Source organism: Taeniopygia guttata, chromosome 36 (genome assembly GCF_048771995.1).
Source record: "Taeniopygia guttata chromosome 36, bTaeGut7.mat, whole genome shotgun sequence".
Taxonomy (NCBI): domain Eukaryota; kingdom Metazoa; phylum Chordata; class Aves; order Passeriformes; family Estrildidae; genus Taeniopygia; species Taeniopygia guttata.
Genome location: NC_133061.1, coordinates 2,944,397 through 2,972,357, shown reverse-complemented (window position 1 = coordinate 2,972,357; position 27,961 = coordinate 2,944,397). Strand labels below are relative to the sequence as shown.

The 27,961-nt window shown below is 54.4% G+C and overlaps 2 protein-coding genes across 2 annotated transcripts in view; one reads left to right on the top strand and one right to left on the bottom strand.

The window, feature by feature from the left end:
* LOC105759916 (uncharacterized) overlaps positions 1-27,961 on the bottom strand; it is a 649,836-nt gene that overhangs the window by 157,579 nt on the left and 464,296 nt on the right.
* The window catches only part of LOC140681480 (uncharacterized), a 1,248,316-nt gene that overhangs the window by 900,139 nt on the left and 320,216 nt on the right, over positions 1-27,961 (top strand). Inside the window, 1 exon segment of the mRNA XM_072921322.1 lies at positions 17,465-18,097. Within this exon segment, the coding sequence (XP_072777423.1) occupies positions 17,465-18,097 (633 nt within the window).

The window sequence follows — 27,961 nt, the reverse complement described above, 5'->3', positions numbered from 1 at the left end:
GCACCGGGACCCTGAATCGCCATTGCCGGCACCGGGGCCCCCCCTGCTCCCCTTATCCTGCACAGGGACCCCCCTGAATCCCCCATTTCCGGACATCAGGGCCCTCTGCTCCCCTTTTCCCTGCTCCCAGCCTCTAGATTTCCCGTGTGCCTGATCCTGGAACGCCTTGGAACACCTTGGACCCCCATTCCTGCCTTTTCCAGCCCCCAGCCCCACCTTTGTGCAAAGCCAGAGACCCTCTGAACTCCCCCTTCCCGAACACCCCGGGTGTCCCCACCCTGGTACCCCTTTTTGGAAAACCCTGGACTCCCCTTTCCTGGGCTCAAGGACCCCTGGAACTCCCTTCTCCCTCTCCATCCCTGCCCCCCCATTTCCCTGACCCTGAGACCGCCCTGCACCCCCATTCCTGAGAACCAAGACACCCTTTTACCCCTTTGCCCGGCACTGAGACCCCCCTGCACCCCCTTATCCGGCACCAACTCAACATGTTCCCATCCCACACCTCTCCCAACCCCCAGTCCCACCCTTTTCCCTGACCTGGGACCCCTGGGCCCCCATTCCTGCCTTTCCCAGCTCCCAGCTCCTCCTTTCTTCACACTCAGGAGCCGTGGCACCCCCTTTCCTGGGCACAGGATTCCCTGGACACCCCATCCCAGCTCTCCCAGTCCCTGCACCCCCTTTCCTTGGCTCTCAGCCCCTGAACCTCCTTCCCAGCTCTGCCATCTCTTCATGTCCCCCCTTTTCTTGGCCTGTGGACCCCCTGGATCCCCAAACTCTCACTTTCAGCCCCCTCAGCTCCCCCAAATCTCCATGTCCCCCCAGTTCTCCACTCCCTGCAGTTCCTGGAAGGGCACTGTCAGAGCCCGGCCCGGGGGTCCCCCAGTCCTTGATTGTGGGGGACGTGGACGGGACCCCCTGCGAGCGCTGCGGCAGCGAGCGGGGCCGGATGGAGGCACAGACACCGGGGATGGGGGTGGGAGCTGAGCTGGGATATTGGGACAGCCAGAGCTGGGATATTGGGACAGCCAGAGCTGGGATATTGGGACAGCCAGAGCTGGGATATTGGGATAGCCAGAGCTGGGATATTGGGATAGCCAGAGCAGGGATATTGGGATAGCCAGAGCTGGGATATTGGGACAGCCAGAGCTGGGATATTGGGACAGCCAGAGCTGGGATATTGGGATGGCCAGAGCAGGGATATTGGGATAGCCAGAGCTGGGATATTGGGACAGCCAGAGCTGGGATTTTGGGATAGCCAGACCCAGCTAAAGGACAGGAACTGGCCCGTGGCCGACAGTGACCTGGAGACGGGGCCGGTACAACCAGAGCAGGGGCAGTGGGGGGAGCCGGGGGCTGGGCTGGGATCTGTGGGAATGGAGGACTCTGAGGGGCTGGGATGGGATCTCTGGGGATGGGGGGGATCTGTGGGGCTGGGATGGGAATCCAGGGAGCTCCAAGGGGCTCCCAGGGGCTGGGACACGACTCCATGGGTCTGTTCTCTCCTTGTTCCCAGGTCTCCACACAGTGCAGGGGGTTTCCAGCTGTGACCTCCTGTCCAATGGAGCATCCATGGATCCCACCAGTACGGCTACGAGGGCTGGGATTTCATCTCTTTCCTGCTGGGATCCGGGAGCTTTGCAGTGTCCAAAACTGCCGTCTGGATATCCCAGAGGTGCGGGGAATCCAGAGGGATCATGGTGGAGCAGATGAAGCATTACCTGGGACACACCTGTGTGGAAAGGCCCCCAAAATACATCAGATATGGTCGGGAGGCTCTGGAGCACAAAGGTGGGTGTAGGAGGGGAAGGGCAATTCCTATGGGAACGGGGGATTCAGGAATGGGGGACTTGGGAATGCAGGAATTGCCATGGAATTTCCATGGCCAAATCTCAGTCTCATCCCAGTCAGGTGAGAATTCCATGGATGGATCTCCTCCCTAACCCACTGCCTTGGGAATTCCATGGGGAAATGATTGGAATTGATGACCATTGCAATGAGAGCAGTGCAATGAGAAGTAATCCCTGCTGGGATTCCATGGGACATTGATCCCAATCCTTTGCCCAGGCCGGCTCTGCTGTGCCCGTAGCTGCACCAGGGGAGTGCCCTGTCCCTGCCCTGAGCCCAGCACGAGCCTTTCCTTGGGTGTTCCGTGCCCTGCCCGGGGCAGGAGGGCACTGCCGGAGCGGCTTTGGTGGCCCCGGGCACTCGGCTGGGCTGCAGCCACTGCAGGGGCTCCTGGGGAATGTTCCAGAGCAGAGCTGAAAGCAAACAGCAGTTTCTGGAGGGGATTCTGCCCCTGGGCCTGTGCTGGGAGCCCAAGGGCAACAGCCCAAAGTGCTGGGGCTCAGTGTCCCTCGGCCAGGCCGTGTTCCCTGGCTGTGCCCTGTCCCTCGGCTGTGCCCTGTCCCCTGTCCCTGTCCCCTGTCCCTGTCTTCTGTCCCTCAGTTGTCCCCTGTCCCTCAGCTGTGCCCTGTCCCTTGGCTCTGTGGGGCAAGGGGTGGCAGCAGGACCCGGGGCAGCCCTGGGGGAGAACAACCCTGAGCCCCAGCTGGGCCAGTTCCCCCAGTTCCCCCCAGGCCACTCCCAGCATGGGCCCTGTGGCTCCCAGTCACCCCCAGTATGGTCCCACTCACTTCCAGTTACACTCAGTGTGATCCCAGTATCATCCTGGTCACTCAGTGTGATCCCAGTATGATCCCAGCATGTTCCCAGGTGTTCCCATTCACCCCTATAATAGTTCCAGGCACTCCCAGTATGGTTCCAGTCCTTCCCAGTATGATCCCAGTATGAACCCAGTCACTCTCATTATGGAACCATTTGCCCCCAGTAAGGTCCCAGTCACTCCAAGTCACCCAGTATGATTCCAGTCACTCCCAGTATGATTCCAGTCACTCCCAGACAGTCCCAGTATTACTGCAGTAACTTCCTTTATGGTTCCTCTGTGATCCCAGTCACTCCTGGTTAATGCAGCCTGGGGTCCCAGGGGTCCATCTGACCCCCGGGCTGCCGCTGCCGTGGGTGTCCGGATAGCGCTGCGCTGTCAGGCTCAGCCTGTCTGGGTCCCTCGGCTCAGCTCCCAGCCACAGGCAACTTAGCGAGCACCTCTGGAGTGATTTCAGCTCTGTGAGTTCAGCTCTCAGTGATTTCGCTCTGTGCTTACAAGTGCCTCTGGCAGACACACAGGGACAGAGAGAGGAAAAGGCTGTATGCGGTTCCACAGCGATGTCCTTTATTGCCAGCTCCTCTGAAGGGATGCAGTGACAGTTCTTCTGCCAAACTGGATAGAAATGGGTGTTTATATGGGGTACTGGGGTGTCGGAAATTGTCCAGTTGCCAGGTTTGAGGAGAATACACCAATAGCCTTACAGAGAGATAAGAAGGGTCTGAATGCAGAAGAGGGGCTTCTTTGGTCCAGTCACCGTGACTTAGGCATTTCTTATCTTAGGTGAGTGACCGCCAGGGAGGCCTTGCAGGGCCTCTGACTGCTACAGTGGCACTGCAGAACCTCATGGAACCGTGGGTCAGTTGTGACAATGTGGGTCCAAGGACACCATGGTGGCACTACGGAACCTCATGGAACCAAGGGGCCATTGTGACACTCTGCTTCCTCATGGAATCAAGGAGACCATTGTGAACTCGGTGACCCCAAGGAACCAAGGGTCCATGGTGACCTTGTGCAGCCGCAGTGTCACAGAGGAGCCGCTGTGACACAGCGAGGGCACACGGAGCCCAGGGGCCATTGTGACACATCAGGGCTTTGTGGAACCACGAAGCCATTGTGACATTGCAAGGGCTCAAGGAAGCACGGGGCCATTGTGACACTGCAGAAGCAAGGGGAACATTGTGACACTCCAGGGCCTCATGGAACCAAGGGGCCAGTGCTGCTCCTCAGAGAGTTGTGGAATGAAGGAAACATGTTTGACACCGTGGTGGCCCTTGGGCACAAGAGGCCATTGTGACACTGTGGGACCAAGGAGAGCATTGCTGCCCTGCCAGGCCTCATGGAACCAAGGATCCACTGTGACACTGCAGGGCCTTGGGGACCACGGTGACATTGTGACACTGTGGGACCCAAGGATCCAAGGGACTTTGTGACACCAAGGGGTCCCATGGAACCAAAGGGACATTGTGACACTGGGAGGCCTCATGGAATCATGGAGACCATTGGGACACTCTGGGGCCTCATGGAACCGTGGTGACACCAAGTTGTCTGGGAGGGTTGATCTGCTGGAGGGTAGGAGGGCTCTGCACAGGGACTGGACAGGCTCGATCCAGGGCCCAGATCCAACAAGGTGAGGTTTAACAAGTCCAAGTGCCGGGTCCTGCACTTTGGCCACAACAACCCCTGCAGCGCTACAGGCTGGGGACAGAGTGGCTGGACAGCAGCCAGGCAGAAAGGGACCTGCAGGGACTGATGGACAGCAGGCTGGACATGAGCCAGCCGTGTGCCCAGGTGGCCAAGAAGGCCAATGGCTCCTGGCCTGGATCAGGAATGGTGTGGCCAGCAGGAGCAGGGCAGTGATTCTTCCCCTGTGCTGGGCACTGGTTGGGCAGCACCTCGAGTGCTGTGTCCAGTTCTGGGCCCCCCAATTTAGGAAGTATGTGGAGGGGCTGGAGCGTGTCCAGAGAAGGGCAACAAGGCTGGTGAGGGATCTGGAGCACAAATCCTGTGAGGAGTGGCTGAGGGAGCTGCGGTTGTTCATCCAGGAGAAGAGGAGGCTCAGGGGAGACAAGGCAGTGTCAGGGCACAGGTTGGACTTGATGATCTCCAAGGTCTTTTCCAACCTTGCTGATTCTGTGATTCTCTGAATCCACCCTTGGAGCAGTTGCAGGAGGAGCCCTGGGCCTCCTCTTCAGAAGCTCCAGCAGCCCAGGTCCCTCAGCTTCTCCTCACAGCCCCAAAGCCCATCCTGTCAGTCCTGCAGAGCCTCTGCAGCTCCTCCTCACTGCCCAGAACAGGGAGCCCCACAGCCAGACACAGCAGCCCAGATGTGCCCCCCTGGCCTGGGGTGCCTCTGGCAAGGGAGCAGCACCAGGCACTGCAGGAGCCTGCAGACAATTCCTGCAGCACTTGTGGTGAGACAGAGTGAAAATTTAACAGGGTAGAAATCCATTTGGATTTAGGTGAAATGTGCCACTTTGAGCTTGCTAAATATGCTGTTTAGTCTGGTGACTGCAGCCCTAGCCATACCACCCCAGCTAAGGAGAAAGAATGCAAATTTCCACACTAAAAGATAAGAGATAAGAAAGACTCCTTGGACCTTGAAACAGACAGGGCAGAGTGACCCAGGAGTTCTTTCTGTGCCTTCTGACAAAAACTGAGTACAAGTGTAACTATCTGTAAGTGTAATGTGAAATCAGCGTAATGAATATGCATTAACCTCTTGTGAAATGCTATGCATATGGAAATTAGTGCGGGTAATAAAGAAGGATCAAGAGTTCTCAGAGGGAGGCATGTCTATTAAAGGGCAATGAGTCCCAATATGTGTCCACAGCGCTGTGAATAAACATACCCATTCCATACAAATCTTAATTGGAATTGTGAGGTTTGATTTTTCATCCGCGTTTCAGTTTGATGTATCAATGACATCCTTCTCCATAGCTTTAGCAGCGGATTTCAGCCCCAAGATCAAGGGGGCATCTCCTCATCCCTCCCATCTGGGACTCAACTTCCTCTTCACTGACCTCGGTGTCTTCATGTTGCTCCTCTGTGTGCCTGCCCTGTGTCCTTTTCTCTCACTGCAGGGAGGATGGAAGCACTTGCAGAGTCAATATCTGCCTGGGGCTGCAGATGGTTCCGTGAGCCCCTCCGGGCTTGGTGGCCAATTCTAATTTTGGCCATGGTTGCTGGACATGAAGACCAGTTCTTTTCCATAGGAATGAAGGAACAGATTCCCACTGTTTTAGGGGCAAATGAGAGGTTACCACCAGAGGACAAGGCCAGCCAGAGCTGCCAGATTCTGTTCTTAGAGATACCCTTGAATATAGGAAATTTTTTGGGCAGAGTGTCAGTTTTGGCAAGGGGCATCAGAAAAGACAGACAGTTCTTTTCCATACAAAGGAGAGCACGGAGCCCTATTGCTCCAGGAGCTGATGAGAGGCAGGCATTGACATCCCAAGATCAGCCAGACCTGTCAGGTGGCCCCTGGCAGGCCAAGCCACCCAGACCTATTCCATGTTCCCTCGGTTCCATGGGGCCCCACAGTGTCCCAATGGTCCCTTGCTTCCAGGAGGCCCTGAGGTGTCACAATGCCCCCTTGGTGACACCAGGCCCTGAAGGGTCAGAATGGTCTCCATGGTTCCATCAGGCCCCACAGAGTCATAATGGTCTCTGGTTCCATGAAGCCCCGCGGTGTCACCACGGCCCCTTGGTTCCATGGGCTCCAGTGGTGCCACAATGATCCCCTTGGCTCCATGAGGTGCCCACAGTGTCACAGTGATCTCCATGAGAAGGAAAGAACCGAGCCCCAGTGTGGCAGGGGCAGCCACCAGAGGCCAAGGCCAGCCAGACTTGATGGTACTGGCAGATTTTGTCTGGGAGCAACCGTTGGATATAGGGAATTTTAGAGGTGGAATCCCACTTTCAGACATGGACACCCGGAGTTGAATGATGTTTTTTTTTCCAAAGGAAGGAAAGCACAGAACACCGGTGTTTGAGGGGTAGATGAAAGGCTGCCGTCAGAGATCTAGGCCAGCCAGACTTCTTTGCTCTGGTAGCTTTTGTCTGAAAGCAACCCTTGGATATAGGGAAATTGGGAGGTGGAACCACAATTTTGGCCATTTCTGTGTAGATAAGAAGGAGAGTTCTTTTCCATAGGAAAGAAAGCACAGAGACCATGTGTTTGAAAGGCAGAAGAAGAAAGAGGTGGCTCCTGGGAGGCTCAGCCAACCAGACCATTTCTTCCTGGCATGTTTTGTAATGGAGGAATTTTTGGATACATGGAATTTGGGAGGAGGAATCTCAATTTTGACCACGGTCACCTTGAGAAGGACAACTATTTACATTGGAAGGAAATCACCAAGCCCCAGTGTTTCAAAAGCAGATGAGATGCATCTCTCAAGAGGCCAAGGGTACCCAGACCTGTCTGTCCTGGCAGCTTTCACTTGGGAGCATTCCTTGGATGTACGGAGTTTTGGAGGAGGAATCCCAATTTTGGCCCTGGTTCCCTGGAGGAGAAGGACAGTTCTCTCCCATAGGAAGAAAAGCCCAGAGCCCCAGGGCTTCAGGGACAGATGAGAAGCAGCCCTCAACATGCCAAGGTGGTCAGGTGGTCCCCAGGAAGCCCAGCCAGCCAAACCTGTTCCATGTTCCCTTAGTTCCATGGGACCCCACAGTGTCACAATGGCCCCGTGCTTCCATGAGGCCCTGGAGTGTCACAATGGCTTCGTGGTTCCACAAAGCCCTGATGTGTCACAATGGCCCCTGGGCTCCGTGTGCCCTCGCTGTGTCACAGCGGCTCCTCTGTGACACTGCGGCTGCACAAGGTCACCGTGGACCCTTGGTTCCTTGGGGTCACCGAGTTCACAATGGTCTCCTTGATTCCATGAGGAAGCAGAGTGTCACAATGGCCCCTTGGTTCCATGAGGTTCTGCAGTGTCACTGCAGCAGTCAGAGGCCCTGCAAGGCCTCCCTGGCAGTCACTCGCCTAAGATAAGAAATGCCTAAGTCATGGTGACTGGACCAAAGAAGCCCCTCTTCTGCATTCGGACCCTTCTTATCTCTCTGTAAGGGTATCGGTGTATTCTCCTCAAACCTGGCAACTGGACAATTTCCAACACCCCAGTACCCCATATAAACACCCATTTCTGCCCAGTTCAGCAGAAGAGCTGTCACTGCATCCCTTCAGAGGAGCTGGCAATAAAGGACATCGCTGTGGAACCGCATACATATTTCCTCTCTCTATCCCTGTGTGTCTGCCAGAGGCACTTGTGAGCACAGAGCGAAATCACCAAGAGCTGAACTCACAGAGCTGAAATCACCCCAGAGGTGCTCGCTAAGTTGCCCGTGGCTGGGAGCTGAGCCGAGGGACCCAGACAGGCTGAGCCTGACAGCGCAGCGCTATCCGGGACACCTGCGGCAGCGGCGGCCGGGGTTGGATGGACCCCTGGGACCCCAGGTTGCATAACATGGCCGCCTGAACAACGAATGGAGCACTGGCATCCTGGCACCCCTGAGAGCAGCATTCTTTGTGAATTGTTACTGCCTTGGATGGCTATGGCCCCTTGAAGGTAACTCCTCCTTTATAGAAGTTTTCTGAAGAGGCGTCCAACGAATTTGCATATCAGTATCCTCAGGAGCTGGACGGCAGACCACCCACCCAGCAGTTCCTTGACCCACATTTGGCTGAAGAAGTGTAGGTTTAAAACAGCCTTTTTATGCACTTTTATCTTGGGTCCTTTTTTGTTTTTTGTTTTTAGTGCTGGGGGTATGGAAGAGAACAAAACTGGAATGGGATCAAAATCTAGTAAATTAAAACGATCCCAGAACGAAAGAGACTTATCTTTACAAATTCTAGAAATCCTATCTGCTAACAGCTTTTCTTTCTCTAAAGGCAATCTTTCAAAAACTGACTTAAATTATAGAATAGATTATCTCCCAGTTTCCAGATACTAACACACACACTATTGGTTTAGAGTCATTTTGGGACACAGTAGGGACAAGAATATACGCTTTTCAAACTAATGAAAACTTTTCTGTAACTACGTTTCTACCTCTAGTTCACTCAATTACCAAAGCAGTCGAAAAGACAAATTCTCTGCAGCTTCCTTCTGCTGAGGAAATTCCACCCTTATCTTTCTCAACAGACACTGTCCCTTCAAATGCTAATTTGCCAGATAACATTCCTCTCTCAGTCCCTGGGACGGGGAACACAGACGTTGTACCACCCCACCCACCCGCGGGGTCCGTGGAGCCCACCCATCCCTCGCTCCCCTCGGACGCGGCGAGCGCGGATTCCGCACTTGTGAGCACAGAGCGAAATCACTGAGAACTGAACTCACAGAGCTGAAATCACTCCAGAGGTGCTCGCTAAGTTGCCTGTGGCTGGGAGCTGAGCCGAGGGACCCAGACAGGCTGAGCCTGACAGCGCAGCGCTATCCGGACACCCACGGCAGCGGCAGCCCGGGGGCCAGATGGACCCCTGGGACCCCTGGCAGCATTAACCAGGAGTGACTGGGATCACAGAGGAACCATAAAGGAAGGTACTGCAATAATACTGGGACTATCTGGGAGTGACTGGAATCATACTGGGAGTGACTGGAATCATACTGGGTGACTTGGAGTGACTGGGACTTTACTGGGGGCAAATGGTACTGTAATGAGAGTGACTGGGTTCATACTGGGATCATACTGGGAAGGACTGGAACCATACTGGGAGTGCCTGGAACTATTATAGGGGTGAATGGGAACACCTGGGAACATGCTGGGATCATGCTGGGATCACACTGGGAGTGACCGGGATGATACTGGGATCACACTGAGTGTAACTGGAAGTGACTGGGACCATACTGGGGGTGACTGGGAGCCACAGGGCCCAAGCTGGGAGTGGCCTGGGGGGAGCTGGGGGAACTGGCCCAGCTGGGGCTCAGGGTTGTTCTCCCCCAGGGCTGCCCCGGGTCCTGCTGCCACACCTGGCATCACAGAGCCGAGGGACAGGGGACAGGGACAGGGGACAGCCAAGGGACAGGGGACAGTTGGCATGGATAGGGGACAGCTGAGGGACAGGGGACAGGACAGGGGACAGCCAAGGGACAGGGGACAGGGACAGGGCACAGCCAGAGAACACGGCCTGGCCGAGGGACACTGAGCCCCAGCACTTTGGGCTGTTGCCCTTGGGCTCCCAGCACAGGCCCAGGGGCAGAATCCCCTCCAGAAACTGTTGTTTGCTTTCAGCTCTGCTCTGGAACATTCCCCAGGAGCCCCTGCAGTGGCTGCAGCCCAGCTGGGTGCCCGGGGCCACCAAAGCCGCTCCGGCAGTGCCCTCCTGCCCCGGGCAGGGCACGGAACACCCAAGGAAAGGCTCGTGCTGGGCTCAGGGCAGGGATAGGGCACTCCCCTGGTGCTGCCACGGGCACAGCAGAGCCGGCCTGGGCAAAGGATTGGGATCAATGTCCCATGGAATCCCAGCAGGGATTACTTCTCATTGCACTGCTCTCATTGGATTGGTCATCAATTCCAATCATTTCCACATGGAATTCCCATGGCAGTGGGTTAGGGATGAGATCCATCCATGAAATTCTCAGATGACTGGGATGAGAGTGAGATCTGGCCATGGAAATTCCATGGCAATTCCTGCATTCCCAAGTCCCCCATTCCTGAATCCCCTGTTCCCATAGGAATTGCCCTTCCCCTCCCACACCCACCTTTGTGCTCCAGAGCCTCCCGATCATATCTGATGTATTTTGGGGGCCTTTCCACACAGGTGTGTCCCAGGTAATGCTTCATCTGCTCCACCATGATCCCTTTGTGTTCCCAGCACCTCTGGGATATCCAGACGGCACCGTTGGACACTGCAAAGCTCCCAGATCCCAGCTGGAAGGAGATGAAATCCCAGCCCTCATAGCCGTACTGGTGGGATCCATGGACGCTCCATTGGACAGGAGGTCACAGCTGGAAACCCCCTGCACTGTGTGGAGACCTGGGAATGAGAAGAGAACAGACCCATGGAGACATGTCCCAGTCCCAGGGAGCCCCTTGGAGCTCCCTGGATTCCCATCCCAGCCCCACAGATCCCCCCCCATCCCCAGAGATCCCATCCCAGCCCCTCAGAGTCCTCCATTCCCACAGATCCCAGCCCAGCCCCCGGCTCCCCCCACTGCCCCTGCTCTGGTTGTACCGGCCCCATCTCCAGGTCACTGTCAGCCATGGACCGGTTCCTGTCCTTGAGCTTGGTCTGGCTGTCCCAAAATCCCAGCTCTGGCTATCCCAATATCCCAGTTCTGGCTATCCCAATATCCCAGCTCTGGCTATCCCAATATCCCAGCTCTGGCTATCCCAATATCCCAGCTCTGGCTATACCAGTGTCCCAGCTCTGGCTATCCCAATATCCCAGCTCTGGCTATCCCAATATCCAGGCTCTGGCTATCCCAATATCCCAGCTCAGCTCCCGCCCCCATCCCCGGTGTCTGTGCCTCCATCCGGCCCCGCTCGCTGCCGCAGCGCTCGCAGAGGGTCCCGTCCACGTCCCCCACAATCAAGGACTGGGGGACCCCCGGGCCAGGGTCTGACAGCACCACTTCCAGGAACTGTAGGGAGTGGAAAACTAGGGGGACATGGAGATTTGGGGGAGCTGAGGGGGCTGAAAGTGAGAGTCTGGGGATCCAGGGGGTCCACAGGCCAAGGAAAAGGGGAACATGAAGAGATGGCAGAGCTGGGAAGGAGGTTCAGGGGCTGAGAGCCAAGGAAAGGGGGTGCAGGGACTGGGAGAGCTGGGATGGGGTGTCCAGGGAATCCTGTGCCCAGGAAAGGGGGTGCCAGGGCTCCTGAGTGTGAGGAAAGGAGGAGCTGGGAGCTGGGAAAGGCAGGAATGGGGGCCCAGGGGTCCCAGGTAGGGAAAAGGGTGGGGCTGGGGGTTGGGAGAGGTGTGGGATGGGAACAGGTTGAGTTGCTGCCGGATAAGGGGGTGCAGGGGGGTCTCAGTGCCGGGCAAAGGGGTAAAAGGGTGTCTTAGTTCTCAGGAATGGGGGTGCAGGGGGGTCTCAGGGGTCCTTGAGCCCAGGAAAGGGGAGTCCAGGGTTTCCCAAAAAGGGGTACCAGGGTGGGGACACCCGGGGTGTTTGGGAAGGGGGAGTTCAGAGGGTCTCTGGCTTTGCACAAAGGTGGGGCTGGGGGCTGGGAAAGGCAGGAATGGGGGTCCAAGGTGTTCCACGGCGTTCCAGGATCAGGCACACGGGAAATCTAGAGGCTGGGAGCAGGGAAAAGGGGAGCAGAGGGCCCTGATGTCCGGAAATGGGGGATTCAGGGGGGTCCCTGTGCAGGATAAGGGGAGCAGGGGGGGTCCCGGTGCCGGCAATGGCGATTCAGGGTCCCGGTGCCGGGGGTCCCACTCCCCCCTCGCCCGCCAGGAGCGCCCCCAGCCCCAGCGCTGGAACCACCGCGCTGCTCCTCCTCACTCCCAGTATGACCCCAGTATGATCCCAGTAGGATCAGCCACCCAGGAGCTGCTCCCAGTATGATCCCAGTACAGCCCAGTCACTCCTGGCATGCCCCCACCCCTCTCTGCGTTCCGACCTGTCCCGGCTCCATCCCCGCCCCTCCCGCGGCTGCGGGGAGGAGGAGGAGGAGGGAGGAAGAGGCGGAGCGGCAGCGGGAGCAGCAGGAGGAGCGGGGAGGATGAACCGCGGGGCTCCGGCTCTGCCTGAACTCGCAGCACCCCGGGAGCGTCGCCCCCATCCCGCAGGTGCCCGGGCAGGGGGAGCTGGCCCCAAATATCCCGGGGCTCCCTGGGTTTGGGGTTTTTGGGGGGATGTTTGGAGCTGGCGGGGCTCCAAGGCCGAGCCGCAGCTGCCCTCGGGGGGACATCGGGGGTCCCCGGGAGGTGTTTTTGGGGGGTCCCGGTGCGGGTGGCGGCAGAGCCCCGGCGGGGCCGGGGGGATGCGGGTCCCCCCGCGGTGCGGGTTGGGCTTCCCGGCCGGGCCCTCCGAGCTCTGCCGGGGCCGCGTGGGGACCGCGCGGGAGCGGCGGGAGCGGCGGGGGGACCCCGGATTTGGGGAGCCCCGGGAGAGCCGCGGCTTCCCTGGGCGGGAGCGCAGAGAGAGGAGAGCCCCAGGAGCCCCAGCGGGGACCCCGAGAGGGGGGACCCCTGGCAGTGCCGGCACCCGGCAATGGGGGTGCTGGGGCTGGAGGGGCGGCATGGCCGGGAAAGGGGTTCGGGGGTACCGGGGCCGCCAGGGGCTGCTCCCAGCAGGTGCCCAGTTCCTACCCCTGTGTGCTTCCAGTTTCCTGGGCACTCCCAGGATGAGCCCAGTCAGTCCCAGTATCACCCTGGTCACTTCCCCTCACTCCCTGCAGGATCCCTGTTTCTCCCAGTATGAGCCCAGTCATTCTCAGTCATTCCCCATTATGACGCTATTTGCCCTCAGCAAGTCCCAGTTGCTCCCACTTTTCTCCGGTGTGTTCCCACTTCTCCCAGTTGCTCCTAGTATAGTCCCAGTCACTCCCAGTATGATCCCAATATGAGTCCAGTATGATCCCAGTCTGCCCCAGCAGGGCCCCAGTCACTCACACTTGCCCCCAGCATGGTCCCAGTTGCCCCCAGCACAGTCCCAGTGGCTCCCAGTGTGGTCCCAGTCACCACCTGCATGTTCTTAGGTACTCCCAGTACATCCCAGTTGCCTGGAACATACCCAGAGTCTTTGCCAGGCACTCCCAGTTACCTCAGCATGGTTCAGCTGCCCCCAGTTTTATCCCAGTCTCTGCCAGTACATCCCAGTTGTCACCTGCATGACTCCTGTCATTCCCAGTTGCTCCCAGTTGCTCTCAGTGTGTGTGCATTTGGCTCCCAGCATGGGCCTGGCAGCTCCCAGTAACCCCCAGTCAGGGTCCCTTGGCACCCACTGTAATCCCAGTATGATCCCAGTCACTCCCAGTATGATGCCAGTGCACCCCAGTGTGATCCCAGTTGCTCCCTGTCAATGCCAACATGACCCCAGTAACCACCAGTATGATCCCTATGACTCCCAGTCTCTCCCAGTATATCCCAGTCACTCCCAGCATACTCCCAGTCCCTCCCACTTCCTCCCAGTTACATTCAGCATGATTCCAGTTATTCACAGCCACTCCCAGTCAATCCCAATATGATTCCAGTCACCCTCCATGGACCTGGCTCCTCCCAGTCTCATCCAGCATGGACCAGGCTGCTCCCACTGTGATCCCAGTATGATCCCAGTTGCTGCCAGAATAGTTGCAGTTGTTCCCAGTTCCTCCCAGTATGATCCCAGGTGTCCCTCGAATAGTCCCAGTCCCACTCAGCATGGTCCCACTCACTCTCAGCTGTCCCCAGCATGGTCCCAGCTGTTCCCAGTGTGGTTCCAGTCCCCCCAGTATGGTCACAGACACTCCCAGTATATTCCAGTTGGCCCAGTAAGGTTTTGATGACCTCAGAATGATCACAGTCTTTCCCAGTTACTCCCAGTTGCCTCCAGCATGATCCCAGTTTCTGGCAGTTGCCCAAAGTGTGGTCCCAGTCGCTCCCAGTATGAACCCAGTTTCCCCATTTATGGTCTCAGTCCCCTCAGCACAGTTCCAGTACCTTCCAGTTGGTCCCAGTTGCTTCCAATGTGTCCAGATTTTCCTCCCAACATGGGCCCAGTAGCTCCCAGTGACCCCCAGCCAGGATCCATTCACACCTGCTGGAATCCCAGTGGCTCCCAGGATGATCCCAGCTGCACCCAGTCCCCCCCAGTATGGTTCCAGTCACTCCCAGTATGATTCCAGCCCTGCCCAGAATGACTCCCTGTCACTCCCAGTGTGGGCCCAGTTGCTCCCAGTCACCTCCAGCATGGTTCCAGTCACAGCCAGCACACTTCCAGTCATTCCCGGTATGATGCCAGCCAGTTCCAGTAGGATCCCAGTATGAATCCAGCATGAGCACAGCTGCTCCCATTATCATCCACTGTGGTTCCAGTTGCTCCCATTTACCCCCACTGTGGTTTCAGTCTCTCCCAGTGTATCCCAGTTGCTCCCACCATGTTCCCAGTCACTCCAGTTGTCCTCAATTGCTTCCAGCCTGATCCCAGTTACTCCAAGTAAGATCCAGTAGGATCCCAGTTGCCCCCAGCATGCTTTCAGTTGCTTCCTGTTCTCCCCAGTGTGATCCCAGTTGCCCCCAGTTGTCCCTTGTATCAACCCCATCACTCCCCATATGATCCCAGTTGCTCCCAGCATGGTCCCAGTCATGCCCAGTTGTCCCCGGTGTAGACCCACTCACTTCCACTCGCTCTCAGTTCTCCCCAGCATGGTCCCCGTTGTTCCCAGTGTGTTCCCAGTCACCCCAGTAAGGTTACAGACATCCCCAGTAAATCCCAGTTGCCTTCAGCATCTCTGTGGTCATTCCCAGACACTCCCAGTGATCCCAGTAAGGTGCTTGTTATCCCAGTATGATCTCAGTCATGCCCAGTATGTCCCAGTTGTCTCCAGCCTGCATCCAGTCATTCCCAATTCCTCCAGTTTACTTGCAGCATGATCCCAGTTTTTCTCAGTTGCTCCCAGCAGCCCAAAGTGGGATCCCAGTTGCTTCCTTTCATCACCAGTATGAGCCCAGTAACCTCCAGTATGATCCTTGTCACATGCCAGCACTCCCAGTATGGTCCCAGTATAATCCCAGTAACTTCCAATCACTCGCAGTATGGTCCCAGTTGCCTCCAGCTACATCAACCCAGTCAATCCCAGTATGATGCCATTTGCTCCCAGAGTGCTCCAAGTTGCTCCCAGTCACCCCCAGTACAGGGATGCTGTGCATGGTGTGTTCCCAGTCACTCTCAGACACTCCCAGTATTAGTCCAGTCCCTCCCAGTATGATCCAGAGATGATGCCAGTGTGCTCCCAGTCAGTGCCAATATGAACCAGTTGTGCTCCACATGATTCCAGTTGCCCCTTTCACCCTCACTGTCCCTCCCAGTCTCTCACAGTGTCCCCCCGTTCCTTCCAGCATATTCCCACTCACTCCCAGTTCCTTCCAGCGCGATCCCATTTGCTCACAACTGCTCCCAGTCAGCCTCAGTGTCGTGGCACTCACTGCCAGTATGATCCCAGTCACCTCCAGCATGATCCCAGTATAAGCCCAGTCGTTTCCAGTCATCCCCAGCAGGCACCCAGTGACTCCCAGTTCCTCCCAGTTGCTCCTAGCATGATCTCAGTTGCTCACAGCTGCTCCCAGTCACCCTCATCATGCTCCCAGTCACTCCCAGTATATCCCATTTGCCCCCAGCATGGTCTCAGTTGCCCCCTGTAGGCTCCTACTCTGTGTCAATGTGATCCCAGTACGATCCCAGTCTCCCTCGGGGTGACTGCAGTCTGCCCTGGCATAGGCCCAGCTGCTCCCAGTATGATTCCAATACAATCCCAGTACAAACCAGTCCTTCCCAGTGCTGCCACTCCTGGCATCCCCGAGCCCTCTGTGCGTTCCCTCCTCCTGATCTCCTGAGAGGAGCCCCAAGGGCCGGCAGTGCCCAGGCAGGGTCCCCAGGCAGCCCCAGTTTGGATGTGCAGCCCCCAGTTTCCCCAGTTTGCCTCTCCTTTGGCCCGGGCCGGGTTCCCCCCTGGAACAGCGGCTGGGAGCAGCCGAGAGCCCCGCGCTGCCCATCCCGACCTGTCCCGGCTCCATCCCCGCTCCTGCTGCGGGCTGCCGGGGCTGCGGGAACGGGAACTGAGGGTGTCGCTGCTGCTGGGGGAGGAGGAGGAGGGAGGGAAGGGCAGGGATGAAGGAAGAGCGGGAGGTGGGGATGGGGAGGAGGAGGAGGAGGGGGTATGGAAGAGGAGGGGCGGCAGGAAGAGGAAGAGGAGGTTGAAAGGCGGATGGAGCAGAGCAGAGAGAAGCGCGCGGTCAACCCTGCCTGAATTCGCAGCCCCCACCTGTGGGATCATCGCCCCCCATCCCGCAGGTGAGCGGGGAGGGGGAGCTCGGGCCAGATCTCCTGGGGGGTGCCTGGGTTTGGTTTTTTGGGGGGATGTTTGGAGAAGGAAGAACTGCGAAGCTGAGCGGAAAAGGCCCCTTGGGGGGACTCCTTGGACCCCCGGCAGCCCAGAGCAGGGAAGAGGGGGAGAAGGGAGCCCGGGAGCCCAAACAGCCCCGGCACCCCTGGATGGGGAGAGCCAAGAGGGGGGAGCTTTTGGGATTGCTGGGACTCCCGGCAGCCTGGGGAGGGCGGGCAGCGAGGAGAAGGGGGACCCCCAATCCAAGTGTGACCCCAGCAGCTGGGACAGGGGGGAGCCCTGAACAGCAAAGGGGAGGGAGCAGGGACAGGGAACTCCTGGGAGGCTTTTTCAGGGCTGGATCTCGGTGTTTGGGAGGTTTTTATGGAGCCCAGGTGGCCAGGGACTTCTAGGGATGGACTGGGACAGTGGGAGATTCAAACTCAACGTGCTCATCCCTTGTTTTCCCCAAACCAGGATTTCCCATTCCCAGCCCCTGGGAGGCTGCGAGGAAGAGGAAGAGCCTCTCCTTGTCCTTCCTCCCCCAGGGCAGGAGCTGAGGATGGAGAGCAAGGAGGACAAATCCCCGCGGCAGAACCTGGTGGAAGAGGCCGTTTTGAGCGGCTCCAGGGCGCAGGAACCCGACGGGGAGGAAAAGCCCCGGAGATCCCGCACAAGGAGGGGCTGCAAACGCAGATCGCGGGGATCTGAGGGGGAAAGACCCACCCTGGGCCTGGGAGGCGGCCGGAGATGGAGCCAGAGCTCGGAGCTGGGGGTCCCTGAGCAGCTCCATGATGGGGAGAAGCCCCACAAGTGCTCGGAGTGTGGGAAGAGCTTCAGGAGGAGATCCGAACTGATCGTGCACCAGAGGACCCACACTGGGGAGAGGCCCTACGAGTGTGGGGAGTGTGGGAAGAACTTCAGCCACAGCTCCAGCCTGATCAAGCACCAGCTGATCCACACTGGGGAACGGCCCTACGAGTGTTCCAAGTGTGGGAAGGGGTTTACGAGGAGATGCCATCTCTTCCTGCACTATCAGAGTCACAGGGAGGAGAGGCCCTTCTGCTGCCCCGACTGTGGGAAGGGATTCAAGCAAAACTCCAACCTCACCGTGCACCGGCGCATCCACACTGGGGAGAGGCCCTACGAGTGTGGGAAGTGTGGGAAGGGCTTCAGCCAGAGCTCCAACCTGATTGTGCACCAGAGGACCCACACTGGGGAGAGGCCCTACGAGTGTTCCAAGTGTGGGAAGAGGTTTCAGACCAGCTCCTGTCTCCTCCGGCACTATCCGGTTCACACAGAGGAGAGGCCCTTCTGCTGCCCCAACTGCGGGAAGGGATTCAGGGAAAACTCAAAACTCATCAGACATCGGCGCATCCACACCGGGGAGAGGCCCTACGAGTGTCCCCGGTGTGGGAAGAGATTCTCACAGAGCTCTAACTTGACCAAACACCAACGGAGGCACCAGTAAGGGAAGCCCTGCGAGTGCCCCGAGCGCGAGAAGAGCTAAACTCCATCCCCCACTGGAGGACCCACATTGGGCACAGCCCTGGTGACCCACATTCCCTGTGATCTATGTTGGGAACACACCTGGCTGCTTCTCCTTTTATGCTGACCTGCATGTTTTTCTCTTCTCAATCTCTCTGCACTCCAAAAGCCAAGAGGGATCGATCTTTCACCTCAAAACTACTCACATCCCACTGAAAACAACTGAATTTTAACCCATAGAGCCTCAATCCCTCTTCAAATTGTTTGTTCCCACCTCAAAAAAACCCAATCCCACACCAAACTCACTCGAATCCACAGCTGCCAGGGTGAGATGGGTTTGGGAGGAGATCGGGAGAAGTGGGATCCCAATTTGGAACGGTGGGATGGGGATTGTGTGGGGCTGGGTGGCTGGGGTATATTTGATAGCAAATAAAACTTTCAGACTTAGTTATTTCTTTGCTGTTCATCTCCAGTCCGTGGCAGTTCTGTTTTTCAGGGCACCACCTTCTCAGCTGATTGTGTTTGTGTCCTCCTTTCCCTCCCACCTCTCTTTGCCTGCTCTGTTTCTCTCTCCGTGTCTCCCTTGACCCAGGGGACCTCCAAAGACCCTCCCGCAATTTAATTTCCTCAGGGACCACCAAAGATCCTTCCCTGATTTAATTGAATCCTCCTCTAATTTAATTGCCCCCTCTGCCCCCAATGACCCACCCCTGATTTTTTAATTATTTTATTTCTCAATTATTATTTTCTTTCTTTGTTCAGGAGCTGAAGTTATGGAGGCCAGCAGTGAAATGTCTCTGTAGGATTTTGCTCCACTTGGCTTTCAGCCCCTTCTCAAGAGCTTTGCCTTTGAGGGCAAAGGGAATGTCTTTTCCTGGCTGGGAGCTGAAATTCCAGACCTCTGGAATGTGTGCAGGGCCATATAGACTGGGATCAACCAGAAATTGGGATCAAATATGCACTGAGATCCTGTGGTCTAGGATCAGCTAAGGACTGGGATAAATTAGGGACTGGGGCCCTACAGACTGGAATGAACTGAACTGGGATCAAATACGGACAAGGATCAAATATGGACTGGGATCCTATGGACTGGTATCAACAAGGGACTCGGATAAAATAGGGACTGGGATCCTACAGACTGGGATCAAATTGGGACTGAGATCATATGGACTTGGATCAACTGGAGACTTGGATCAACTACGGACTGTGTTCAAATAGAGACTGGGATCAGATGTGGATTGGGATCTTATGGACTGGGATCAAATATAGACTGGGATAAAATTGGGACTGGGATCAGATATGGATTGGGATGATATGGACTGGGATCAAATATAGACTGGGATAAAATTGGGACTGGGGTCAGATATGGACTGGGATCATATGGCCTGGGATCATATGTCTTGGGGAAGCTCAAATAGGAAAGCCTTATAAATATGACTGCCTGGCAAAAGGTTTAGAAAATACAGAGACTGAGATGGTAACAAGTTGTGACATACCAAACCGTAGTTACTGCACAAGTAGAACACAATCGTACAGCCAGGATGAAGACAATCCCCCCTTCTGGTTGAACAATGCCCTTACCTACAGGCAGGTCCAAGGGTCAAATGGACTCTTGGATCTCACCCCAATGTATGGTTCATCCCACACCTGTAACACTCCCCTGAAGCATCAGGAGTCTGTGACCCCGTTGGCCCGAGTCTTGTTCCAGCCCACCTTGAAGCCCCTGACAAGGAGTCCCTGAGGAGCCAGACGCTCTCTTGGAACTTCCCTTCTCTTGGAACTGCCTCTCTCCTGGAACATCCTCTTGGGATCCTCTCTTATCTCCCTCTACCCCTTGCCTCTCCCTTCCCCCACGCCCTCGGGCCGGCCACGGGTCAGGTCTGGTGACTCCAAGCAGGGCCTTTCACCCTCTCTAATAAACCAGATATTCTAAGGGCAGCCTTCAGAGATCTCTCGTCTCCATCCACCCAAAGCGTCCTGGAGTCCAGCGTCCTCACAATATGGACTGGGATCAACAAGGGACTGGGATCAAATATGGACTGGGATCAAATAGGGACAGGGAACAACTAGAGATTGGGATCAAATATGGAACTGGGATCCTACAGACTGGGACAAACTGGACTGGGATTATATGGAATTGAGATCCTATGGAACAGCATAAACTTTCTAACATGACACATATAATATTCATTGTAACACTTGCGAAAAGCCAGTTATAAATATGCATTTGTCACAATCTCTCCTCTTATTCTTTATAAATCATTTGGCTTGAGCAATATTTCTTATCCTCCTGCATTCTTTGGACTCTGTTGGTAATCAAATAAAATATGGGATTAAACAAAGAAGAAATATCAAAACACTTGTAACACATAAAAGGAAGAATCCTAATTTCTTCCACCATCCCATTTTCAATACATTACCCCACCTGTTAGTTTTTAACATTATTTTCCCTTCGGTGGTTTTTTTTGGACTGATACCAGGGTCATAATTTTTTTCTGATATCCTTTGTTTTTTCCAGGATGACGCCCTCATTGCCATCTATTTTCAACAATCTGTACACCCCATTCTTTAGCCAATAAATAGCGTAAAGCCAACCTATTTTAATACACAGCAGTTATAGTTTGGCTTTGCTGACTCAATATTAATTCCAGTGCCTGAACAGCTTTGTTTGTTATCTCCTCTATAACTGCTTGGAGTCCTATAATACGATGCAGTATATAATTTGGGGTTAATACAGAGCTAGATTGCTGTGCTGGTTTCACCTTTTTGTTTACTAATTGCCTTTTTACCGAATCTTGGACTATATTTCTAAGATCAAATGTAAAACAAATCCATCTCTCTCCTTTTGGACATTCCATGCCCCAAGTATTACTACTTTTTCCTAAGTTCCTTGTAATCCAATATTTTCCCCATTTTGCCTGCAGGTACTCAGTTTGGGTGGGTCTGTGGCTATTGACATGGGTGTGTGTAACAAAAAGGACCTTTGGTTCCTTTCCGTGTAATACTTTCTGTAGCATTTGGGACACGATCTTGCTGGTATGTCAGAAGGGAAAAGACAACAAATGAGAGACAGAAACAGGAATGACAGAGGTCTGGCATGGCTTATACCCCCACCTCCCCTGCCTGTGGGGTTGCTTCCCACAGCAGGTACGTGTGATCTTCTCGGTGGTGAGTACAGTGCTCAGTCCAGGCTTGCCCTCTGTTTCCCTTGTCACTCCTTTTTACTCATTTTTTTAGGCAAGTCCTTTTCGACACTCCTTATCTGTGGTTTCCCACCGTTCCTCAGGTATCTCTCAGTCAACAGGCACTAATAATTCCCATCCACAAAACAAAGTTATTACTTCAGTTGTTTTGGGTTCTATCTGTATAGGGAATTGATTCAGTAATCGATACCTCTTGCAACAAGAACATAGATTTTGTGAGCTACAACACCAATTATTCCCATAATTTGAACATTCACTTGTAACCCAGCTAGCGTGTCCAGTATTGGGATGAATCACATAAAGTATACAGTGTAGTACTGATGGCAATTTCCCTTCTTCCCTGTACAAGGCACAGGCTGAGGCCAGGCTATAAGAACTCTGTGACTAAAACACTCCCAATCCTCCTGTTTGAAGTGGCAGTGTTCCTCTGCCAAGGAGGTGTCGGAGGCGTCTCAGGGTTTATTCAGGCAGGGCTTAGAACCAGTGATGCAAGCTTTGCCTTATTTCTCAGTGAGGTGTTGCTCTTTGTACCTGCCTTGGATCATTTGGGTCTTCCCAAACCATTACCACCCAGTCCTGGTTGGAAGTCAATTTGGTATCACCCGGTTTAGAGGTGATAGTCCATTCCTCAAGTTTCCTCACAAGTCCTTTGGTTTTGCTGGCATGAATTCACCCTCTTTCCGTGGTTTGGATTGCTGCTTCAGTGGTACCTGGAAAGGATTTCTTAATAGCACAGTGTTAAAAGAAAAACAATACTGCATTAGCTTTTACCATTAGTTTTCTTTAAAATTTTCTGAGTTTAACTAAACTCTTTTTCTACAGTCACTTCTTCTTCTTGTATCCAGCTGTGTTAATAGCTGCAGAGGCCAATTCTTCTTCCTGTGAGCTATAATTAGTTAAATAAAAAAGACCAGGCCAATTTTAACATGAGATGTATCACATCTCTTGCCTTTTACTTTTTGGGTAAGATTTAACTGTTTTAGTCTTACAGACTTTAAGTCTTCAGAACAAAAGCCTTCTCTTCTTAACAACAGCAATCAGAAAGAAAAAAGAAATCTTGCTTAAGACAATAAACCACTTTGTGAGAGTCACAATCTCTGCCTTGATCTTATCTCTACTGGTGGTCCTGTTCACAGCCTTGGGTTTAACTCTGTCCTTCCCCACTTCCCCCCCTCCTTGTTGTCACTCTGCCTAGCAGGAATGGGGGAGAACTTACAGATAGCTGTGGCTGAGGGGACCTTGGGGGTGTATTTCGCTCTCCCCTTCGCTCTCTTTCTCTCTCTCTCTCCCTTTCTCTCTCTTTCTCTTTCTTTTTCTCTCTTCACATTTCAGCAGCCACATTCCAATATCAGTCCACTTTCTAACATTAATCCTACATCCTGGAGAGGTGAGTCTGACAATCACCTCTCCCCCCTTTTTCAACTTCCTTACAAAGTAAATTACTTTTGTTATGCGTGTTCTCCAGGCCTGTAATTCAGGGCACCCTCCACCAAGGCTACCAGCCACTCACAGCTGACAGTGCAAAAATAAAGACTGGGTTTGCTATCACAATTTTTCCATTCACAAGCGTGAAAATGTTGCAGGAACAAAGTAAACAACAACTTACTTCCAAAGTGACCCTGCCTGCACCAAAACAAATTTAAGGCAATGCTAGTTAGTGCAGTGCAATTTGCAATGAAGCCCAGGTTTGATTTGGAAAGGGCATCTGACGACACAGAGCATGAGTTTTACAAATCTATAATTTGAAGAGGGAATAGACAAAATGTGGATTCAGTGGGGGAGACAGCAAGTGAGGAATTTTTCTTTGCAATACTCTCTTTTTGACTGCCAGGAAACACTCTCCAAAGAGGTTCCTACGGTACAAACAATAACTGGGTAGGAAGAGGCGCTCCTGAATTCAAGCCTTAATGTCATAATAGGAAACTGCCCCTGAGCACTGCAGTGCTGGAACACCCTGCCTGCAAACTCACCAGAGGCAAGCCACTGCTGCCACGCTGCAGGGCTGCCTGCAGCACAGAGGGAATCATGGCCAAGCCCTCCCTGCAGGCCTGAGTAATCCACACAGGGAGCCCAAAACTTCCTCACAGCTCTCTAACTCATTCAAGAAATAAACCTACAGCAAGCAGAGATCCCCCCACCATCTTTTTAATGTGTATGCGTCACACACCCACAGTGATGCTGAAAGTAAAAAAATTAACAGCTTACATTAGAAGATACTGAAACCTTTTCTTCACCTCGCTTTGTAGGTTCCCTTTTCTATATGTAGCCACCTCCAAGTCTGGGGAAAAAATGAACCCTATTTTTCAGAAGTCTCATGCATGAACAACTCTAGCTGCTGTTCCAGGTACACTGCAAGTAGCCAGCACTTCCAGAAAAAATAACAAAAAAACAAACCAAAAAAACGAAGAAAGCAAAACACATTCGGGTACATGAAAAAGGACTGGCTGGAAGAAAAAATGTTTCTCATTGACCTACCAAGCAGCTGGTGTTACCTTTAGTTTAACTTTACACACTGAGAACCACTTGAGTGAACAGCCTGCATCAACTCAAAATAAATTAATGGCAGGTTTTGCTATGTCACAGCTGTAAACTAGTTTCTCAGTCTCAGAGTACAGTAAGTTATGTATTTCAAGATAAAAATCACAATGCAAATTGGAAGAAATTTCATACTGCATGAGGTGTGCACACAATTGATTTACCTCCAAAAGTCAGTTTCTGACTTTTCTCTACCAGGATTGCAGTAGCTGCTATAGCTTGAACACACACTGGCCAGCCTTGATTTACTGGATCCAACATCTTTGATAAATAAGCCACGGGTCTCTTTACTCCTCCCCACTCCTGAAACAAAACCCTATGAGCTACCCCCTTTTCTTCATTTCCATACAGATGAAAGGGTTTTGCTAGTGAAGGTAAGCTTAAAGGTGATATTGGGGCTAGTTTTAACTTCAGTTTTCTTAGTTTTTCACCATCTTCTTTGCTCCATTTTATATCATCTCCTCTGTCAGTTTATTCACACAAAAATTTTACTGCCTGTGTGCATCCTTCAATCTACAATATCCCAATAATCCGAGTATTTTTCTGATTTTCCCCTTTGAAGAGGGAGGGGGAAGGGATAGAATTCCTGTGATTCAGTCTGGGTTGAGCTTCTGACTACCCTTACTAATCACATTGGGTGCCTCCTGGAGTGCCCCGGAAAGAGCCCATCTCTGCAATGAGCCACGTTTTTTCATTTGTAAATTAGGTCTTTCTTTCTCTGTCATCTGTGGTTTCTGCAGCGCCGGCTGCTGCTTCTGGTCTTTTAAAACTTTAAGAATCTTTTTGTACAAGCACAACTGACTTCATGTATATTTTACATAATCACGAATTATTCCATAATTTATATTACAATGGGGCTGCACAGATCCCCCTGCAGGTCCGTGGGGATGCAGAGATCCCCCTGCAGCTCCACGGGGATGCAGAGATCCCCCTGCAGGTCCGTGGGGATGCAGAGATCCCCCTGCAGCCCCTGGAGGAGCCAGGCTGGAGCTCGGGGATGCCTGAGAGGAGGCTGTGACCCCGTGGGCAGAGGGGCCCCGCTGGAGCAGCCTGGCCTGGCAGGACCGAGCCCGTGGCACAGTGACCCACGCTGCAGCACTTGGAGGGGGCTGTGCCCCAGGGGATGGACTCGGCTCGGAGAAGTTCCTGGAGAAGTCTCGGCTGGGAGAGAGCGCAGGGTGCAGCAGGGAACGACTCCTGTCCCTGAGCAGAGGGAGAAGCCGCGGGGGATGAGCTGAGCACGGCCCCATTCCCTGTCTCCTGCCCTGCCGGGGGAGGAGGTGCAGCTGGGAGCAGGGAGGCCTGGGGAAAGCTGCATTTAAGGCTCTGCACTGACTTCTCCTTATCCTGCTCTGAGTCTTTGGAGTTTTCTGCCAGAAATCTCTGCCCTCCCCCGCTCACCCACAGGGCTTTGGGCAGGTTTCCCTTTTTGGGGGAAATGAAAGCCAAGCACCGATGCACTAATGAGGGGCAGGAGAAGTGAGGCTCCCGGGCTTCCCGCAGAGCCGGAGGCACGGAAGGCGCAGGGCCGGGAAAGCCGTGGCGGGAGGTGCGGAGAAGTTTGTTTGTGTGGGCAGCTGAATCCCGCCTCGGGCCCGGCCCGTCCCGGGGCTGTTGCTCATCTCCGGCTTTGCCCTCACGCAGCGCGGGGGGCCCTGAGAGCGCGGGGCGAGTCTGGGCCGTGCGCAGAGCCCGCCCCCAGCTCGCTGCCATTGGCCGCTGGTGCCGTCAGTCGCGGTTGCGGCGCGCTGATTGGTGGGAGCGGGGCGCAGCACGGCCCCGGCGGCGGGCTGAGGGCGGCCGTGGGCGGGCAGCGGCGCCATTGGCGCCGGGAGCGTCTGTGCGGGCCCGGGAGCGGCGGCAGCGGCCGGAGCGCGGTGAGGCGGCGTCGGCGGAGCTCGGAGGCGGCCCCGGCGCAGGTGGGAGCCGCGCTGGGTTCTGCGGGGGCTCGGGGCTGGCTGCGGGCGGAGGGGGCGGCAGGGGGCTGCGGCGGGTCGGTGGTGCCGTGTCCGGCCCGTGCTGGCCCCGGGCTGAGGGCGCGGCGGGAGCGGCTGCCCGCGGTCTCCTTCCCGCCGGGGCCTGGGCAGGAGCCGCTGCCGGAGCAGCGCTGGCTCGGCCCGGCTGCTGTGGGTAGGACCGAGGGGGCTGCCCCGCGGCCGGGAGCGTGCGGGGAAATTCCCGTCGCCGGAGGTTTCTGTGGCCGGAGGAGAGCGAGGAGTCCTGTAAAAGTGACTTTATTGCCGAGCACGGGGAGAGGCCGTGGGGCATTTGCCGTGCGCTCTCTGCCATGGTTGTAGTCCTCAGCCTCCTTTTTATCCTCATTTTCCCGGCCGCATCTCCCTCTGCCTTTGCCCACGGGCTGAGGTCCTTGGAAGGTTCAGACTTCCCGATGCGCCTGCTGCCTGTCCTCGTTAATCTGCACCCTCCTTTTGTATACCAGCCGATATTCATGGCTCTGTTAAGCCTTTGTTCTCCTGGAAGTTCGGGAATTTTGCGGGACTTTGAGAAATTGTGTGACTCAATTTGTGAAATTTATTGGAACTGATGATTTCCCCCGTTACTTCCTTATCTACAGGTGTCTGGCCCTATCTCCAGGCGGATTCACTCCTTGACTCTGTTTTGTTCTTCCCGGGTCCTCTTTGGTTTTGGGATTATTCTCGGTGCTCTCATTCCCTGTCCTTTTGTGGCCGTTTGTGGATCAGGAGGCCTGGCTGCCACCTGCATCCCCTGGCTCAGCTGCTGGATGAGCTGCACTGCCAAGGTGTGGGGCATGGTAAAAAGATGAGAGTTGCTGCAGCACGGAAGAGAATCAGCATTTGTTTAACCCCTGGTGTGCTGGGGAGCCACAAAAGCATGTCCCATTCCCATCCTTTCCATGTTTGGACCAATACATAAACTGCTCTCGTTTTTCCTTTGTTATCTTTTTCAGCACTTTACCTTTGTCATCTCTTTGCCAACAGCAGTTTGGGCCATTTAGTTCTCCACAGAGTCCTGTTTTTTCTGCTCACAGATAATCTGATCTCATCCCCTGGTGAAATGTTGTGTTCCTCATTGCAGTGGCTTGGTCGGCAGAAAGGTCAGGAGCTGGAGCTGTCTAGTTGCTTCTCTTTTGAGGACAGCTTTTAATCTAATGATGCCATTGAAATTATAAATGGGTTCTGTCTCCTGGTATGAATTGGTTTGGGTTCCCAGGGGCTGGTCTGTGGTGTTGTAGGGTTTGTTCTGGTGGCCCTTCATCTTTTCCCCATTTTTGGGTGCTCCCTCAAGCTGGGGCTGCATGAATGACTGCATTTTTCTAAATACAGCATCAAATACTTGAATTCCAACTAATTTCCCTGGACTTGTTCTAGCAAAAGCCCCAGTGCTCTGATACACCCTGTACAGCACAGACAGTGGCAGCAGATGTTGGAGTGGGCAGAGGGATGATTCCCCCTTATTTTAGTGAAGTTTTCACAACATTCTCCATTTGCTGTTTCCCTTTGCAGCCTCAGCCATTTCTGTTTCAGAGTCAGAGCCTCACCATGGGCTCTGCCTTCAGCCGTGCAGATTCCATCTGTGCAAGCAGGCAGAGCTTGGGGTGAGGGGCAGAGGGAATCAGCCAATTCCTGCCCCAGGCAAGAAGAGCCAGGTACATTTTTCCCCGCTCTGCCCCAGCAGTGCTGATTTGCATTTCTAAAGCTCCTCTCCTGGGTGCCTGGAATGCAGCTTCTCTCCCAGAGCAGCCTTCAGCAGCCTCACACGTGTCCCCCTACAACTTGCAGCTTTTTTTTTCCCCTTCAAATCCTCTGTTTAATGCTTATGAGTTAAAAGGGCACCTTTAAATCTCTTCTAGTTTTGCAAAATGCAGCCTAAAGGTGAATGTCAAAAAACCCTGACCAAAATTTTGGCATCGCTAAAAGTGAAACAAGAACACACAAAAAAGTTCCAAGGCCATTAATTTTTTTCTCGTTCTTCTCAGAGTAAAAACCCATTCCCACATCCCTGACCAAACCTAACCAGCGATATAGGGGTGGGATTTTTAAAAAAAATATTCTCATGCTATATACTTTGCACTGAAGCTACAGGAAAAAGAAAAACTCCACTAATATGTTTAGTGTTAGAGTAA